This window comes from Diadema antillarum, unplaced genomic scaffold (genome assembly GCF_040938485.1).
Source record: "Diadema antillarum isolate AM-2024a unplaced genomic scaffold, OU_Dant_1.0 seq00000021_RagTag, whole genome shotgun sequence".
Classification (NCBI taxonomy): Eukaryota; Metazoa; Echinodermata; class Echinoidea; order Diadematoida; family Diadematidae; genus Diadema; species Diadema antillarum.
The window spans coordinates 62,669-83,338 of NW_027271140.1; the positions used below are offsets into that span (position 1 = coordinate 62,669).

General features: G+C 37.3%; 1 protein-coding gene across 1 annotated transcript; it reads left to right on the forward strand.

The window, feature by feature from the left end:
• The first annotated feature begins 1,910 nt into the window (after window positions 1-1,910).
• Window positions 1,911-14,462, forward strand: LOC139725176 (NEDD4 family-interacting protein 1-like). The gene is made up of 8 exons (XM_071636269.1): window positions 1,911-2,034; window positions 5,856-5,958; window positions 6,631-6,749; window positions 8,450-8,513; window positions 10,260-10,384; window positions 11,112-11,178; window positions 11,979-12,136; window positions 13,920-14,462. Exons 1-7 carry the CDS (start codon window positions 2,008-2,010, stop codon window positions 12,086-12,088), a joined length of 615 nt encoding a protein of 204 aa, XP_071492370.1. The 5' UTR covers window positions 1,911-2,007; the 3' UTR covers window positions 12,089-12,136; window positions 13,920-14,462.
• The last annotated feature ends 6,208 nt before the right edge of the window (window positions 14,463-20,670 follow it).

The following is a 20,670-nucleotide window of genomic DNA, read 5'->3' on the forward strand; positions in this document are numbered from 1 at the left end:
TCAGAGGAATAAAAAACCAGCTAAAAAAGAGCCTAGTATAGGCCTATGGGAAATTATCATTATTATTATCATTATTATCATTATTACTAAAGGGGGTTTCAACAATGCTGCATAGCCCTTAAACAGTATAATCCTATACGTTGTTTCGCCCAATGAAGTTATCACACACACAAACACACACACACGCACGAACCCACTTTTGATGTAAACATACTTCTATACGCAGATATACAACATTTACTCTCACATACACACTCTTACACAAACGAATTCCGCTCACTTCCAGGCTAGTATATTGTCATTATTTTTCATTTTTTGAACTGTTTAGTGTAAAGAAGTGAAGGAGACATTGTAGAAGCGAACCGCTAATTTTTCACCTGTTCTATGTTATTTTCTCACATTCAAGTTTCGTAGGAGCCTATATCTTTCTCACAAGGCCTGATCACGACATAATGTAGAAGTAAAAATACAAAACGCAAAAAACAAACTACAGCTAGATGTATCGGCAGACTTCAGTAGGCTCTTGCAAAATATTTCATTACATTGTTCAAAGATTTAGGAGTGATCCCTGAGGTCACCCCAAAATGAGTGAAAATGAACATTTTCACTCAAAATTCACTCCAATTTCACTCTAAATTCACTCTTTTTTGTATTCACTCCTTTAAGAGTGAATATTTTCACTCGATTCTTTTTAGAGAGAGTATGTAGCACAGGAGTGTAGGAACATTAGTAGAGCATTTTGTGATACCCCTATATATATACATATATATATAACATTTTCGTGTAATTAATGATTTGTTTAACCCCTAATTTGGGGGGAAATGGGACATCAAGCGCTGAGAAATGAGACAACCTGGAGAGAAATTACATTGTAGATAACCATCATCACCAAAGTAGGATTTACATGTGCCGCGGGGAGAAATGTAACACTGCCCTATTAAATTTCTCCCAGTGATAACAAAAACAGTAAAAGATCCCTGCCAATTTTTCATACCTGCATGTCTGTTATCAAGCAATTTTATTTTCAGAAGTTTGCACTCTTATTAAAATACCTATTAACATAGTATAGGACCTACGAGATCTAAGTTTGATATTTTACTGACAAGATACCTGTAGAGCTGTATGGTAGTCAATATGTCCTTTTTCAGGTGTACTGAGGCTCATACTGATATAATTGGATTGTTGACTTGCCGACCATTTTTCAACTTATATACATGAGTTTCAAGGCACGAAAAGCGCGTATTGCTAGAAAGGTGTCAGAAACATGAAGGAAAATAAAATCTCTGTCACTTTTACCTCGTCATCTTGCATTTCTACAACTAAATTTTTATCAATTACATTTTCATCTCTGACATTTTGACCACTGACATTTCGACCACTGACAACTTTACCTCTGACATTTGTACCACTGTCTTAATTATTTACCTCTGCCATTATTACCTCTGACATTTTCACCTCTGCCATTTTTACCACTGCCATTTTTATCTATGCCATTATTACACCGAATTGAACATACCTCCTTGATCATACCATATACCTCCCGTGTTACCAGTGTGTGCGCGATTGATGAGGAAGTGGGGGTGGGGTGCGCGATATGACGCGTGCATGAACAATCGAAAATGAGAGAGTGGTTGGATCCACATAGCGTGCACTCCATATAAGGAAAAATTGACCTATCAAAATGGCGGCGGTAGCAAGTTTTGGTGGCTGCGTATTTCCAGGGTGAACACGCATTCCACTATGTTTTAGTTCGGTGGTGTTTTTCGCATGCATCTTTTTCTTCTGATTACTAGCGCATCACACGGAAGTGCAAACTGTGTACAGTATTCTCAGTATCCTGCCTGTGTATTCCCCGGATCCGTGCATGCAGCGCAGCGCAGTGTATGCAAGCAGCGGTAGTACTGTACGTAGGCAAATTATGATCATTGGTTGCTGCTGGACGACTATGGAAAAGAATCTCTGTTCGTGAGAACGAAATCGACCCTTTATCACACATAAAGACTGAACATGGAAAACCCGCCATCATATGACGAGGTAAGGAAGGTCTACAGGGGTTAACATCTGACAGTAAATTAGTAACACGTTATTATAGAGTTGAATGACATTTTGTTTGACAGTAGAACTAAGAGACTAACAGAGTAAGACAAGACAATGAATGAACACGAGCAGCGAACACTCTCTCACTCTCAGTATCCGGAGTATCTATCATCGGCATTATCATCATACATATATACAGACTCTTCGGTACGCATGTACCAGGCCATGACATGCTCTAGGGTTCTATGTTATGTATTTCCTTTTAACTATCCAGTATCATAGATCTTACTTTATGAATTTACAATTTGTAGTCCGAGCTTTCTTTCAATCTTTGTGCCATGTCAGTTCGGGAAACCCACTCACAAGGGGGGCCCCTCCTTATAAGTAACCCGTCCCCCTTATAAGTAACCCCGTCCCCCTTATAAGTAACCCCCGGGGCACCCCTTATAAGGAGTCTCCACGCTTTTTTGCAATGCAACGCGAAAATGAAAGGACTGCGGCAATTCGCTTGATTATGTCCATAAAGCTTCACAAGTTTCCTAGTTACTCACGAAATTTGAGCAAAATCGGTTTGAGGCATCATATCTAAAATCATGGATTTAAATGCGATGTCAAACGACCCATGCGAATGCTGAAATGCGAGCGATTACTGGCGTGAGTGTCGCCAGGCGCGGCGGCGCGGCAATGCTTGAGTGCAGACGTGGCGACTGAGTACGGACACTCAGTCGCCACGTCTGCACTCAAGCATTGCCGCGCCGCCGCGCCTGGCGACACTCACGCCAGTAATCGCTCGCATTTCAGCATTCGCATGGGTCGTTTGACATCGCATTTAAATCCATGATTTTAGATATGATGCCTCAAACCGATTTTGCTCAAATTTCGTGAGTAACTAGGAAACTTGTGAAGCTTTATGGACATAATCAAGCGAATTGCCGCAGTCCTTTCATTTTCGCGTTGCATTGCAAAAAAGCGTGGAGACTCCTTATAAGGGGTGCCCCGGGGGTTACTTACAAGGGGGACGGGGTTACTTATAAGGGGGACGGGTTACTTATAAGGAGGGGCCCCCCTTGTGAGTGGGTTTCCCGAACTGATGTGGGTTTGTATGTTTTTAAAATTTTAGAAAATGTTAATTGTAACTTTAGAAATTAGGTCTAACGTTAGAGAAGAGTTTCTATTTTAATCCTTTTTTAGGCCTATGAATTTAGTGTCTAGTAGGCTCCCTACAAGAGATGTATTAAAAAACCTGCACCAACAAGGTTCGACCTCCCATGCCAAGATTTGACCGCAAGCAAAAGCGTAGGACTGGTTCTACATGTAGCCAACGTCAACGGTCAAATTTTGGACAACATTTTGGTCGAATTACGGACAGCATGGTTTACATTGATAGATAGTAATACACTAATGTTTGCTCATCCATGCTTTGAAATGCAAAGTGTGTATCGTTCAATACTCACTGTCTGTAGGATATTAATTTGCAAACTGTTCATATGTGGACCTGCATGTTGTACATAAGAAGCTAATGGCATTGACAAGTGCTTGATTGATAAGCAACAAGTCTATGAACATTTCACAACTATGGTACCAAGACATTCAAACCATGATGACAGTGGTATTATGCTGATGGTGTGTAGGGGCTAGTTGTTATTATTATTATAATTATTATTTATTCAGCCAAATGAAAATGACAATAACAGTAACACAACATGTACAATCACCTGAAAATGACACGGATGATGTATAACACATGCACAGACCAGTATGGACATACATTGTACAACACAAAGTATGAATAGGGAAGCAATACATGGGCTAGGGCTCACAAAAGTAATTATTTTACTATTGCCCTTATTAGGCATGTGAGCCCTCATATAATGCATTCCTGTACGCATATGTAATAGACCTATGTAAGAATACACATTATCAAAACAGATCAGTAGGTCTGATAAAAATATCACATTAAAATACAGGAGATAAATGAAAAAATACCCCAAAATTATCCAATCTTCACTTCAAAATGTAAGTCAACTTATGTCGTCTCTCTATGTAATAAAAACAAAAGAAAAAAGGGGGATAATTACAAAACAGTTAAAGGTCCAGTTTACCTTTGGGAGCAGTGATTTTAAAAATGTTCAAGATTTCACATTTGATGCATATGTGTAGGTCTGTTGTATCACAAAACATCCTACCATATACAATTTTTGCAATAAAGCCTAAAATATAGGGAGATATCAGTATTTTTCTCAATAAACTATATAAAACTGTAGACGGTTTAATCTGGAAGCATTCTTATTATAACTATTGTTTACATTTTGTGTATTTAACAATACTTAATATTGATTATATGGATTCAGTTTTTTACAGTGGTTGTTTCTATCCCTAACTTGCATTTTATAACTACATTGTATTTTAAAACACTAATGCTGGGTTTTTGTTTTATGTGCAAATGGTAAATTATGCCTTTAAATTGTGCTAGAGATACACAATCAAACAAAACAAAATTATGTCAAATTCAACATTATATCTCATTACAATTTGTATCACAATCTACTCCCCCTAAAAAAACAACAACAACCAAACTGTATTTTACTTTTCAACCAATTGCATATATAAACCTCTGCTCTTGAAAACATACAAATTTATTTGAACATGTATTCATTTAAACATGTATGGCATTACAATGTATGTCAAGTGTCAGTAAGTGATTGCATCCAGCTGCTAAATCAAAACAGAATGATCATGATACGCAAAAAAAAAAAAGAAGAAAAGTTAATGTTGCAAAGAAGTAGATAATCCTCTTTGACATTCAGTAAAAAAAAAAAAAAAAAAAAAAAAAAAAAAGTTGTTTGTGCGATTGCTTGTTTGTTTGTTTGTTTTGGCAAAGTACAGATTATACTCATGCTGTTCATATACTTTGCATGCACCCAAAATTAATGGTTTAAAAGAATGATTATTGCAAAATGATTGAAAAAAACAAACAAAAGCAAATTGCTAAAAAGACTATCGTGATCCATATCACAATGCAGAAATAAGTCCATCCTGATTTGTTGAAAACCCTCCCAACAATTTACCCTACTTATATGTGAACAGTATTGGGGAGAAAAAAAAAAAAAAAAAACCCAAGGTGTTTTACTTCCATGATGGAATTTACAAATGTTGTATTAGGTACCACACTAGGTCCACACACTACAGTGCCCGAGTCATGCTCGGGTCATGCTGTGGTCATTGCTTCGGCATGCGCAGTACAGAGCTTTAAAATGCTATGCTATCATCTGAATAATTTTTTGGGGGGGGCATGCTGTATATGAATGATGGAAAATGAAATTGATTTTTTTTCATTGTGATGCAAAAAATTGAAAGCTCTTGTGTGTGAATGGGCCATTTAACTGACTTCTTTGAGACTGCCTTGGTCAACCACAGGATGATGACTACTGGGCTACAGAAAAATTTCTGCATTTAATAGAGGGGTTATTGGACATAATGAAAGACATGCATATATTGATGTTTGACAGACATCATGTCCAGTATCTGGGACACATCCACCAAAGAGAAGTAGTAGCAGTACAGTCATGACAATCGCAACATGGCATCATACATTTATGTCACTAAATCTTATCTTATATAATAATAATTTTGCAATATAATTGTACTTTGTGATTTTGTGAACATCATTAGTAAGGGTTTTCATTTTACTCAAAACTGGACGAGTGGTATATTTAAGATATCATATGAGAAAACAGCAAAAAATTTACAGTAATTTCATTTATAGTACACATGCCTTTTTACTTGACATTCATTCTCTTCTCCTCCTAAATTTTCAGATTTGCAGGACAGAACGTGAGAACCGGCCACAGCATGTAACTTTGACCCTAGTGCTTCCGGCAACCCCAGAAGAGGACCCATCAGATAACCAGAGTGAAGAGGGTATGTACAGGGGAGAGACCTCACTCTGCATCATTATCTATAAGTGGTGATCCGGACGAAAGTACAATCATGTGATGATGAACACATTTTTAGAGAGTTTGCATGTGCTCTAGTATTCAAAAACTAAAATACATTCTCAAATAGTGTGAAAATGGTATTGTTTGTGATTTACCATGTACTTTAATAGACTGCCTGCAATGTTTAAGAACTTTTGCCTGTGAAAAAACAACAAGAACAAAGCAAAACAAAAGGATTACAGTGATATATTGTTCAAGAACACTGGGATTGTTAAATGAATGGTTGGATGATACTGTGTTTCCTATGTTGATGTCAATGCTTTACACTATTTCTGGATACAACTGCAAATCAGTTTAAATTGTGAATCATACAGTTTAGTGTATTGCTTTGCAATTACCACCTAAAGCAAGGAAGGTGTTTGTTTTTGGTGTAGGGTTTTCCATTTTTCAGTGCAGTATATGAAAGAAAAGGTAGCCCCTTTTGTAGGTGAGAAAGACAATGATGTAGCACTAAAAATGTGATCATACATGTTGACGTACTGTTCTTAGATTCTAAAAGATAACACAGAACTACCAGCAGTGTTTTCAATCACTAGCATGTTTCTTACACGATCTGTACTTGAGACGTTGAAACTTGACAATGTTGCCCTCGCAGGCAAGGAAGATGAGAGTCAAAGTTTGATACCACCTCCCTACGAAACTCCATCAGAGCCTCCCCCAAAGTACACAGAAGAGACAGAGGATAGCAAGCTCAGCGATGATGGACTCATGTCTGTAAGTGGCGATTTATTTCCTTTTATTTTATTTTCAAAGTGAATGTATACAATATAATGTATCTTCTGGTATTATTTTTTACAAGTCAACACACGAGTTGAGTGTTAATGCAGGTGGACACCATACCAGTAGAATACTGTAAATGTGGAAATTTCCATGGTAAATTGATTTTCACACTACTTTTGGCTATCGCTGATTTTGAAACCTGCAAAAATGTCATCCTCACAATTTTCTCTGCACATTTTGAATGGGTTGGAAATTGTGCAGCTCCAATATGTTTTTGAGCTGCTTAGCGCAAAAAAATATCAACGTTTATAGTAGTTGTTTCTGTGATAGTAGTTGTTTCTGTGTATGAGGTTCTCCGGCTTGGCAGTCGTGATCAGGGAAGCAGATCCGTCCAGCGTTTAACCAAAATGATGGATGCTAAACTGTGTTTGTGCACATGCAGTCAAAGCGTGGAAGGTTGATATTTGTTGTGTCTTGTTGTGTTTTTTTCTTTGGGCCATCAATCAGCCTAGTTGCATGATTGATGTGTGTTTACCTTATGATAAACGGTCCTTCTTTTACTACATATTTTTCTCAAATGTCACAGTTTGCTTTGGCTTATTTTTATAATTCGTCAATAAAAAGCAAAATAAAACAAAAGAAGAGCCTGTTCTTGAAGTGGGACAAATGAAGTGTGATTGCATCATACAATAATTTTGACTTGGTTTATAATCAATGGCATTAATGTTGCTATTGGCACCACCGAGTATGAGATATAGGAAAAACCAGCAACTTTTTTTTTCCACTAGAAGAATCATTAATTGATTGTAAGGCAGATACAAGTAGAAAGCATATGTGGAAACATGGCAAGAACTTCTAAGAATTACAGGGTTAGAAAAAAAAAAATCTGTAAGTATGGAAAATTAAGGTCTCAAAATTATTTATCACAATGTACGTGTATTTACTTCATTGTTTGGCTATAACAAAATTTTGATGTAATGAAAGAAAACTGCTGGTCCCAGGGACTTCGTTATCACAGAAGACATCTGTAATGTTTGTTTTGGTAGTGGAATTTTAAAAGTCAATGTAACTCCTCAATTCATACTATTGTATAAATGATCGTTAGCTTTAGCAACACATTTGAAAAGATCAAAGTTCTTTTTTTCCGCTGAAATAACATTTGTTTGACATTCTTTCTTAACATATACAAACCAAATACATTGTATCTTTGAACCTACCTGATTCCATCTCATTTTTCTCTAATCTAAGATAGCCAGTAAAATTTTGAGTCATCAATTTCATGAGGCCAAGAGCTTGCAGCAAATAAACCCACCTCTTGATTTGTGAAATGTGAAGTTTGATTTGAATGAGTGTCAATAGATAAGAAGGGTCATTTCATGAATATCATGGGTATTACGGTGCACTCCTGTCGTAACTATAACAGTTATAACGAAACTCTTGTTACAACAAAGAAATTCAGGTCCCAAAACTATCCCTATTGTCTATATGTTTTTGTACTTATTTGGATAAAATGAAATAATGAAATATTGTATACAGTGTATAATGATATAACAAAAGAAAATTGTTGGTCTCAAGGACTTCATTATAAGACAAGTTGCCTGTATTACTTTTCTACCATCAGTTCACACATTATTTCTCTGTCTCTGTCTCTGTCTTTCTTTGTTTCCCCCTTTGCCGTGAATTTTACTTCCCAGGATCAGATGGCCAGGAGTAACTCCAGACTTGGGTCTGACATGATCTTCACCCTTTCCTTCATCAGTAAGTCATCTTTCGTCATAAACCCCACCCCCTGTTGGTTTTTTTTGGTCTTTTTTTTTGGGGGGGGGGGGGGGAGGGGGCAGAGGGGTGGGGTTTTGTCACTGTAACATTAGGGATTAAGAAATAATGCAAATTATGTCTTGTTTTAGTTCAGATATATATCTATATATATATATATATACAGTGCACTCCCGTTACAACGAACACGGTTGTAACAAAATTTCGTTACAACAAAGTAAATCTTCTGGTCCCAAAATTATCACCATTAAAGTCTATGGCACAAAATTCGCTTATAACGAACACGGTTATAGCGAAATTTCTGTTATAACGAAGTCTTTTCCGAGCGCCACAGACAAAGAAAAACAAAAGAAATGTGCTCCGTTATAACGAAATGCGAATTGCTTTCGAAAATACGTAGCGGAACAAGCATTTATAGCGTCTCTGCATGGGTGAACGCTTCACACCACTGTGTGTTCGCTCCTTGTGCCACACACACTTTCTGAGTGGAACTTGCGTTTATTATTGTAATACAGTTATCCCATCACATTTCACATAGCTTTCCAGTGTATGATGAGTATTCAGCAAGCATAATATGATATATATGTGTGGTTTCCTTGTTTTCGTTATATATTGTATTTGTTCGGTTATAACGAAATTTCGTTATAACGAAAGAAAACCGCCGGTCCCGAGCATTTCGTCATAACAGGAGTGCACTGTATATATATATATATATATATATATATATATATCGTCGCTCGGGTGATAAGACCTTGTATCTGCAATTTTGGTGAAAATGACTTTTTTTGGATTATTGGTCAAATAATGGGTTAAGTGATGTCCTGTCCAAATCCCAACTGTCTTACTCCAAAAATGAAGCCACCACGGCATCCCAAAGGAAAGGCCATCCCATTCGCCACAGTGCTTTGGCTGCCATGTTTTTTGGCTCTCCTGAATATTTGACATTTTGTAGATACGAGGTCTTGTCGCCCCAGCGACGATATATATATATATATATATATATATATATATATATATATATATATATATTTCGTTATATATTCGTTATATATATATATATATATTCGTGTATATATATATATATATATATATATATATATATATATATATATACAAGCTGTATATGTTTTGTGGTGTTTTACCAGTGTTACATGTACATCATCCTGTGTGAAATAATTTGAAATTCAGCCCCAAGCTACAAAGAATGATTTCTACCAAATGAGTAATGTTACCATTGATAATGATGATGAATATTATCTTCATGTTTTCATATGGAGTAACATGCAAATATTTGATCAGTTGCAGTCACTCTGGCAGCAATCACGAAATGATCAATAGTTGCCAGCAATTAGGTCATTACCATAGCAACCCAAAATTATTCCAACTGACAACTTTATAAAAAAAAATTATGGAAAGTATTGGCCTTCACTAGTCCATTTGGGATGAGCTGATTTTGCTACAACGCGCATTTCCCATAGACACCTGCCCAAGTATACACAGGACTAGTCTAAAATATTCCTCTGTCCTGTAATTTTCATGTTTATATGCAGTGGGATTCCTTCTTTTTTTTTTTTTTAAACAAAACAAAACTTTCCAAATACAGTCAAATTGTCTTGCTGTTTTGTAGAGGAAGTGATGGCCTCCATTTTGATACGTCCCAAGTTCATTTTATAGTATCAACACAGACCAGTTATTGACAGGTTCCTTGATTTCAAATCTTCATTGCAGTGGCATTCATCTTCAACTGGATTGGTTTCGTCTTCGCCTACTGCCTGAGCATGAGCATGGCGGGACGTTATGGCGCCCTCTCAGGCTTTGGAGCTTCCATGGTCAAATGGTCCATTATAGCTATGGTATGATAACATTTGCTAACACTTGCATCATTGAATCCAAAGTATTATTAGGTAGGTGCTGTGGTATGACATCAGTTCTGTTCTCTCTCGGAGTGCTATTCAACTGAATATGCCATGTATTTTAGGTCTAACGGGCAAGTTTGGACATATAACAAGGAATATCAATGTTTATGTGCATATGCCGCATGAAGAAATACAGTACTATTACCCAACAGTAAATTTGTCAAGCTGCATGTAATTTCTTGTTGGCATTCCAGATTATTATGAAATCACATTCTATTGAAGCCATACATAATGAGATTATTGCATTAAACATTGTGGTTTGCTAGATAGCAATTAGTTGCAGAAAAAAATCACAAATTGTAATTGATGAGGGAATTGCTTTGAAGTTCTTCAAAAACCTTGCCAAGTGGTATCCATAGGGCAAGCACTAGGCCTTGACTTACACACTATTCAAATTGCAGAAGTATAATGGTAAATTACAACATGGTCAGAATTTTAAGGGGACTTTACTTCAAATATGTATGTGGATTATTAAGTGAATGCAGAAATTATATTATTATATTGTTTGTAAAAGTCTTAACTTTCGAAGGGATTGTCCTATTTTCCTCGAACTTCACACTCATTTTTATTTCTATTGCTGAATGTGCATTTATTGTAGGTTACATCTGCCCTGTACTATTTGTGAATGATCTTGACTTAAGTTGCTTTTTTTGTTTTCTTCCAGAATTCCCAGTGCTGTGCGGAGTATATGAAAAGTGCTTCATGCCTTCTTGTCGCTCTGATATTATGTGGTGAGCCGCTCAAAAATTGAGGCTAGACTTTGCTCTCCTATTATATAAACATGCTATCAAACTGGGGGCACTATGACATAGTGAATACGACTTTCAACTGGAGGTCCCGAGTTCAAATCTCTTCAAGCTCCTACATGCCTTGACAAGATGTTTTTGCCCACCATGTCCCTCGTGACCCAGATGTATGAGTACTTGGCAACACCCTCTGGTAGAGCAGTGGCAACACTGAAAAAGCTATTCTGGACGAAGAAGACCATATTATATTATCATTTATCTAACACCTAGATAGATCCTTGTCATTTGATTGGTTGTTTGATATTGATCATTCGTCCCATTTTACTATTACGTCATCATTCGTGCAATTGTGGCTCCATTTACCATGCAATCTTAGGATCCATACGATTTGCTCCACTCCACGCACACCGAGAGCCCGTCATACTATGCCTACGTTTGCAGTATGTATGCGACAGCGGGCTAGCGTAAAGCGCTCTTGCTGTGATGCAAGATATTTTGGCATCAAACATAAAGTTTGTGAATTGAAGCCAGTGGCCTTTTTTGCAGCATGAAATTTTGCGAGTCGCCTCTGACATTTAATGCATAAAGTGTAGACAACCTTCGCATGAATTTTAAGTTCGCGAATCTTGGCTCTTGTGAAATTTGCAAAATTTAAATGCACACAAACATTTATGGTTTTACAGTATTTAACATGTTGAATGTTGAAATGAATGATGAATGCTGAGCAGGCCATGAATTTGAGTAATCACTGCTCTCTCATCATTGGCCTTCTCTTCCCCCAACAGGCTTCCTGATTTTCGTGAGAGGAATCTACTTGCACATTAAGCTGAAGAACCAGCAGCAGAGGGGGCAGAATGGGGATACACCCGTCGTCGTGTTCTATCACCAGATGTGAGGGACTCATGGGCACAGGGGACCTGTGGCTATCACAAGTACAATTTGCGTAAGTGCGAATTCTCTGCTGCATCATGGTTAACTCGATACAAGTTTTATAATGGTTATGAAAAAAGACAATCGCAGAGTCTTGTCTTCCATATTGTCTGGCACACTCTCATCTGCCAAATGACAATCATTAAATTTCTCATTGGGCTTATTTCTTCATACGGTTTGTCTGGGATTACTTATGTGGGACTTGACACATAAAAGTCTATGCAAAACAGGAATCATTCAATTTGATGGGAACCGCCTTGACGTTTGTATATATTTTACTCTAATGCTGACCTAGGAATGACAATTTAAAGCACTTTGTGTCCAGTGGAAAAGGCTTTATATGAACGTCAACTAGTGTCAAGATATATGTTACACCCAACTGCATTGTACTTGATCTTTTCAAGTTGCACCTGTATCACTGATGTGTTCTGCAATTTCATGTTTCTCTCAGTTCCACATGTCTATTTTGGAATTCTATGGTCATGGAAGTTTTTTGTAATTACATGTATTTACATCAAACATGAATTTTTGTTGTTGCTGTTGTACGATTCGTCTCTGCCTTTGAGGCGAAACATACTTCTCATACACCTGCAGAAACTTGTGAATTTCATTGTGAAGTGGCGATTTAAACATAAAAATGTGTTGAGTGATATTGTGATAACCCAGTTTCAGTTGGGTAATGATGAAAATGCAAAATATTACCTAAAAAGGTATGCCGGAAGTATTGCAGTCTAAGAGCATGTCAGGTCCTGGTTGCTACGTTTTATGTTTGGTTACATCAATTACAATATATCGGGCCATGCAGTATCAATCACGCGAGAGTGAATTGCATGCAGCAGCTTGTTAGCTACATGCAATTCAACAGTATACTGCTGGAGTATGATTCCATCATCACACACTAATAATGTTCACCATTCTACTGCTGAACAGGGAGGGCTCTTCAGGAATAAAAGCTGTATGCATAATGCATACAATCAAAATTGTTTTACACATTTGATCTCAAAATACTCCGAAGCAACTCATTATCCTGGCACGTCACGTCAGCAAGACAAATTTCTTGGTAGACCCTTTTGATGTATTGCTAGGAAATTCCAGATGGTGGAAGATGAATTTTGAGTCCTTCTGAGAACTATGCTTTGGCTTTAAATGAGCAAGTAAATTTAAATGATTCAAGAACATGCAATGAAATCAGGTCATGTTGAAGGTAAAAATACTTGTCATGTTGCAAAGTTCTTTTGGTTACATCAATCTATTCTTTATGGGTTGGGACAAATTGCATTTAAAGATCAGAAATCGAATCGCCGAGTTTTGTTTTTCTTTCAAAACGCACAACTCTTTCAAGGTACAGGTGACTCCTGTTATAACAAAGTCCTCAGGACAAGCAGTTTTCTTTCGTTATATCAAAATTTTGTTACATCGGGGGGGACAAAGTGTATAAAGATATCTAGATGATTTGGGGCCCTGAATTTTGCTTTGTTGTATCCAAAATTTCATTATAACCATGGTCGTCATAATGGGAGTGCACTGTAGTGCTATTTGCCAATATGAGTGTATCAGACTGTTCAAGTATGTGGCATCAACAGCAACACCTATGTAAGCTCGTCTTGCAACAGTTCTGCCCTTGGTCCAGTAAACATTTGGCGTCGAGTATTGAGAGAAGAAAAACATAATTTTTATTTTGGTTCGAGTTCATGATGTAAATCTTGAAAGAGCAGAATGTCTTGTGTGTATGCATTTTCCACCTCGATATTGATTTATCTTTGTCGTCTCTTGTTTGTGTCTACTCCTTTCTATAGATAAAACGTGAAGTCTTACACCACCAAGATCTCAGACGTCAGATGTCTTGGAATACATAGAGATATTGCCTTCAGATTTCATTTTCTCTTTCTCTCCCTAACCAATTTGATTTTCAAATATAATGACTCATGGATGTAAGGCTTTTGATAGATTTTTCTCATATGTAACATCAATGCAAACTGCACAACTCATCTTTGATTTGTTTGTGGCTTCACACATTGTCCAATAAATCATGTAATGCAATATTTTGCTAATAGCTCAACATTTCTTTTCTTTTTTTCTTTTTTTCTTTTTTTTTTTTTGTCTGTTTGCACAGAAAACAACTCATTATTATCAGCTCAAAAAGTGCAGTTGTATTTGTTTATTATATCCTATACAGCTTGTAGTGTATTTCTGATGCACCAGAGTGAATGCAGCAATTTTTGCAGTGAGCGAAGAGGGAAATGTTCAAAGGGCAATGTCCAATACTAGCAAAGACATGAGATACAAATCAAGTAGAAAGCATGATTTATAGGGCAAGATGAATATCAGTTGTGTCCCAAGCATTCCATCCATCATGCCTGTCAAATTCAAGCTTTGTAAAGCTTTTCAAGATTTACCCAATATAAAGCAAACAGTATGGATACATGTAGGTTACTAGTTTACTAGTACTGTGTTTTCTTGTAAAATAACAGTTCATATCGATTGGTTTTAATGTTATTAACATTAACATGTATCTTCTGTATGCACTTGTTCACCTCAATAGCATAGCATGTACAGACATTATATTTGGAGGTCCCCCCCCCCCCCCCTCCATGTCAATCATGATAAATGTATTTTGTCAGGAAGACAGATGAAGTCAAGATCACAAAGATTAGAGTGACCATTCTTCTAATAAAAAGTGTATATGTTTGCTTCACTGCTGCCTTTGATGCATAAATTTTAAGTTTTGCATATATCAGCAGTAAATCTGTCAGCCATGATGGGCTCATTCAAGACTTGTTTGTGGTATTCCTTAGCTCATGATAAAGGTATTCATAATTTCCTTCATTGATACACCACTTTTAGGGTAGGATTTTTTTGTGCCCCATGAAATACTATCTGGCTATTTTTTTTTTCTTGGAGAAATGGTAAGCCTCTATTTTCAATATGATGGAATGTAGACGTGTTACATTATTTACGGTTTTGTCTCGAAGCAGTATTGCCCTAAATGCATTGGATCACAGCAGAATGCTTATTTTTAGTGATTTTTGCTTTCTTACATGTGTAAATGCAGGAGTGAGTGAGTGGATCCTTGCCATAATTTCTCCTTGAGAATGTGCAGATGTTGATTTTTTTTCCATCACACTCTTCTAAACATTATCATTGGTCGACATTTACACACCTTCATATCCAATCCAGAGCTTTGTCATGGCATTCCACATTGGACAAGCTGTCTAGAATTGTTTCTGATGTGCATCTACCGCATGTAATCCCTAACAGAGAGCATATGAAGTGTATGTCTGTACCATGGAAAAATTAAGGGGAAAGTAGTTCATTTTAACAGACCCATTATGTGGTCCTTTAATAATTTCCATGTTGTTCTTCATATTCTTGGTGCTGGGTTAGTACTCTTCCAATAGAAGGAACTGGTGCTATATTTCAATGTTTCCTTATAACATAGAATACCATTCAAGTAGTTGACAATATCGCAGGCATAGTTTAGCACTGGTTCCTTATCCTCTTCCCATTGGATTTCTCTAGGTTGCTCTGCAGGATGCATGGTCCAGGTTCTAACTCATTGCTATTGGATCATATCCCCCTCCTCCCCACAAACACAATACATGTATCAGGACACATTAGCATAATGGATCAAGTGGTTGATAATGCCCTCAATGCCAGAGTGTATTGCAAAACCAGAAATATTTGCGGTACGAAATTTTCATGAATTGGAGGCGATAGTCTTTTTCACAGCAAAAAAAAATTTTGAAAATCACCACTGGCATTCAAGCACGATAGTGTAGACAAGAACTTTTGCATGCATTTTAATTGTGAAATGAAAATGGATGCAGTGATTTCATCCATGCAGTGTCCTACAGTGCACACCAAATACCCCTCCCCCTTTATTCTTTTTTGACTGTCAATGTTCATAGTAAGCTATTCCAAGCCATCAATCAGCACACTTTGTAAATAGTAATGGTACACTCCATGTATTAGATGGTTGCTCACTAATATGTCCACACTGTCAGCAGTCTAAAATATCTGAATTGGATTTGGAGAAGTCTGATCTGTAAATAAAGAGCTGCAGATACATATATTTCATATTTCCATATACCCACATTTTGATTATGGGAAATACGAAAGAAAAGTCGTCATAATACTGCAGATTGGAAACAGATGTTGAAGATTCTCATGACCAAATTGATATATATTATTTGGTTAAAGGGATGGTATATTTTTGTTTGAGACAGGAGATTCAGATTTTAACTTTTTTGCGAGATAATTAGAAACCACTTATGAAATATTAAAGAGTATACAATTCTAGAGGAATTCAAAGTTTATTTGATGAAAATCGGTTTTGAAATGGCTGATATTTAAAAACAAAGTAAAACAAAGTGGTCCTTATAAAAGGTGGATGCACCTCGTTCTAGATATCTCTGTGGTTTCAAAACCAATTTTCATCAAATGAGCTTTGAATTCCACTTAGAAGTGTATGCTCTTTGATATTTCATAAGAGGTTTCTCATTATAACTCACACACAAAAAAAAAAGTTGGAAACCTGAAGCCCCATCTCAACCAAAACTATACCATCCCTTTAAAGATGCTCACAACCAAATCGATGCATTATTGGGTCAAGAACTTCAACACAGGAAAGGACATTGGGAGAAGTGTGTGTATCAAGCACTGTTCTGCTGAAGCCAGAGGAAGCCTGTCGGAGTTTGGTGGACGCGAGAGCGTGACTCCACGTTTTTTCTACCAGGTGGCAGTAGCATTTTTATCATGAACTTGGTAGCTTCTGTTGCAGTTTTTACCATGTAGCTTCAGTCAGCATTTTGATGTTTTTTTTTTTTTTTGTGAAAACCAAGCTGCTTGTGATACAGCAGAGATTTGTTGCCATAATTGTATCCTCAACCCAAGTCTCAAAATGTGAAATGAATTTCACAGTACCATCTGTTCTAGTTTTCTAGCATGCATTCAAACACTGAAGTAGTTAGAGTGATTGTCCATCGGCCATTTTATGCTGTTAGGATGATAAATATTTTTTTATCTAAGTGAGATTTTTAGTTCTATTATACATTAACCAGTATTGTTTTTGTCTACAATTGATATGCTAGAAGCCAATAAGAGCAGTGTTCATTAATTGTTTCATAAGACATAACCAGTCTATACTTGTACATATGTGGTCAGTGTCTCATGTACAGTAGACTGTGTTGCAAAAGATAAGATGGAAATACTAACACTCACAATGCTAGAAACTAGAAACTTTGAGTAACCAGTGCATGCAGCATGTTTATTGAATTGAATAGACCCTATTTTTATGCATTAGAACAGGTAGTTATCCAAGAGACAATTCATGTACCCCAGAAGAGTTAACCACCATAAGTTATGTACTCAATAAAGGGCACCAGATATGTTAACCCTATGGTTTGTTGTTATTTTGGATTTTTTTTTTTTTTTTTTTTTTGGGTGCTAGTTGTGTGCTTGGTCTGCTTTCGTCATGAGTGAATGAACAAAGTATGGATTGAGAGCTACCTGGTCAGCTGTGAAGAGTGACATGATATGCAAATATGAAATTATTAAATTCCCTTTGTGTTTTTTTTTTTATAATGTAGTAGTTGAAGTCATTGTGAAATGCAAGAAAAAATTGCACGAGGATATGTATAACAGTTGACTGTGCTAGTACTTTTGGTTTACACACAAACACAATCAAAATTCACAATAGGTACTGCAGAAATACCAGGAAACACTGGAGACTCGCTACACGGACACACAATACATACACCCACAAAAGAAAACAACAGCAACAAACTAAACAAACCAATGAGGGGAAAATTTTGAATATTTTCATTTATACAGACAGCTACTGATTCTTAGGAATAGGTATAAAGTAGGGAGATTATTTCCTTTGAGGAAATAGAAATTGTACATACTCGGAGCAAATGTAAATGTTTGCACTCCAGTGATGAAGAATGTTACTCCTGGAAGTTTCCGAGTTGTACAATGTATATAGGAAGGTATTGCATAATTATGCACCTCTGGGCAAAAACAAAGAAAGAAATAGACCCCAAAAATGCGCAGTTGCGTTGGTTCATTCTCATCCTCGATGTCCATTTCTCTTGCCCTTGGCACTTTAATAACTGTACCTGCAGAGACTCCAACTCTCCCGTTTTCGACGGGAGATCTCCCGCCGAAAGCCCATTTTTGCAAAATCTCCCGTTCTCCCGTTTGAGATTTGATTTCTCCCGCCCTGGCTCTGTGTCTCCCGGTGGATAGGATTACTTATTGCTATTGTATGTTGAAAAAATAAGCCTTAGATAGCACCAGAGAACATCTAGAACCCTAGGAACTTCGCGCTTCTCACACATCAACTTGGAGTCTCCCGTTTGCTAGGGGTTTCGGGCGGGAGAATCTCCAGATCAGAAGGTGCTTGGGGTTGGAGTTTCTTGTACCTGTGAACATAGATCATGCAGGTTGTGAGATGGGTGTCGAACCTGCCATTTGTGAATTTATCCGATCACATCTGATTTTTTTAAAGGTACAGTAATACGCCGCGGCGTATTACTGTATTGCGGTATTACGGCGCGCCGTAGCCAGACTGCTCAGACATTTTGCAGTGGGCAGACACAAGATTGTTGATGGCTATTTCTGATTATTATTATTGACATGAATGTGTCATGTTATACATCATTTAAAAGCTTATGGTCAAAACTTTCATATTACATAATAATCTGAGTGAGGGCGCCCTTAAATTTTAAGTAGGATGCCCTCTTATGTCACATAACCAGCAACGGTTGTGCCGATTTTTCAATTAGCAGAGCCCGCGATATCGTATGGAATAGCGCCATCTCATGCCGCGGTGTTAGTGTCCGCGCTCCGATTGATCTTTTTTCTCTGGCCCCCTTGCATAAAAGATGTTAGGATAGCAACTATTGCTGGAATGACAACTTCCAACAGCAACAGCCAATAAGGAAGCTGGATTCGTGTCGCTGCTATGACAATTGCCATCCCAGCAAGAGTTCCCATTTGCTTTCTTTCGAGCAATTCGTGTGAATAACAAGTGGGGGTTTTCTGACCTTGTCCCATAATATATGATGATTATGTTTTAGTTGTATATTACTTCAAAATCAATCCCTTAATTCTTTTTTTTTTAATTGCGCTCTTTTTTTTTATGTCTGCTCAAGACAACGTCACGATAAAGACGCCACATGTATTTTTATGCACACATTCTCTACAATATATTAATTACTTCACACAAAAGGTTTAAAAAATGCTTTGAGGATAGTTATTTTTTCGCAACAGATATGGAAAGTAGACCCACGAGTGAAATAACACTCATGTAGCCATGGCGGCCATCTTGAGGTGCTAAGGAGGAAGTACATTATGAGTAACTGACTTGTTGATGTCGCCGTTTGGTTGTTGCCGTTTTAGTTCATTAGTGAGCTTTAGATTTGTAACGCGAACGCTAAGACGACGCAGCCTCCCTGCGTGGTTGGACAGTATAGAAACAGCTGTCTCGCGCACGTGTAGAACATGCACCATTTTTAGTCTGATTAGCGCGTCTTAGCGTTCGAGTCGCAGATTTAAAGCTCGCGTTATTGTCGCAGAAACGGCGCCCAGGTACTAAAAATGCATACTGCAATTTCTTTATTTAGCATTGGGGCTCAGTGAGAGTCATTTTGATTTCAAATCTACATTCGTGGCCATGTTGGCCTTAGCAAGTACAGCATGCAAAGTCAGACAGGGAGGTTATAGGCCCTATGGGGTAAAACCAATGGCTGCAGTCACATAAATTGACTAAACATAAAGGTTAAATCGGCAATTCAGACCTTGTTTGTCGATTTCTATTTTTTTTTTCCGCAAATCAATAGGAAATCACGTGACTTTATCACCAAAGCAAATTTACACTGGGGCGTTACAATCAATATCACTATTCGCTGAAGACGATCATGTGAGCATTTCCATAACTCTAACTTCATGTCCAAAGTTGATGAATATTCTGTCACTCTCTTCGTCTGATATCGACTTATTCAGTTTGAACCTGGTGTGAAATTGCGCTTTACAACAGTGCTCAAGCTTTGCTAGACGAAGTCCAGAAGTCAAGCAGCGATCTTAACGTGCCTGGTAATTACACCATCAAAATTATGAGCGAATCATCGTCTTCTACGTGCATGGAGCCTTGAGTATGCCTGTAATGATTGTACTTTGGCTTTTAATTTCGTTAACTCGTCACGGATTGCTTTAAAAAAAAATCCCGAAGTTCCTTTACCCTGAATAATTCATCAAATTTCATGTGAAGATAACTGGTCAGCCATATCCAGACGCGACATTTCATATTTTGTGCATGCTGCAGTATTGTAATTGCGTGCGTGCGTGCGTGTGTGTGTCTATAGGCCTATGTTTGTTTGTCTATCGCTGTCATTATTCTCAAGTTACTTGTCATTACATTGCGATCGATACGTGTTTTGATGGATATGGTGTAATATTCAATGACAGCATTGGGCGACAGCTATAAGTATAATCATACTCCCAAGTTCGACTGCGTGATTGCGCCAAAATTAAGGCTCCTGAATT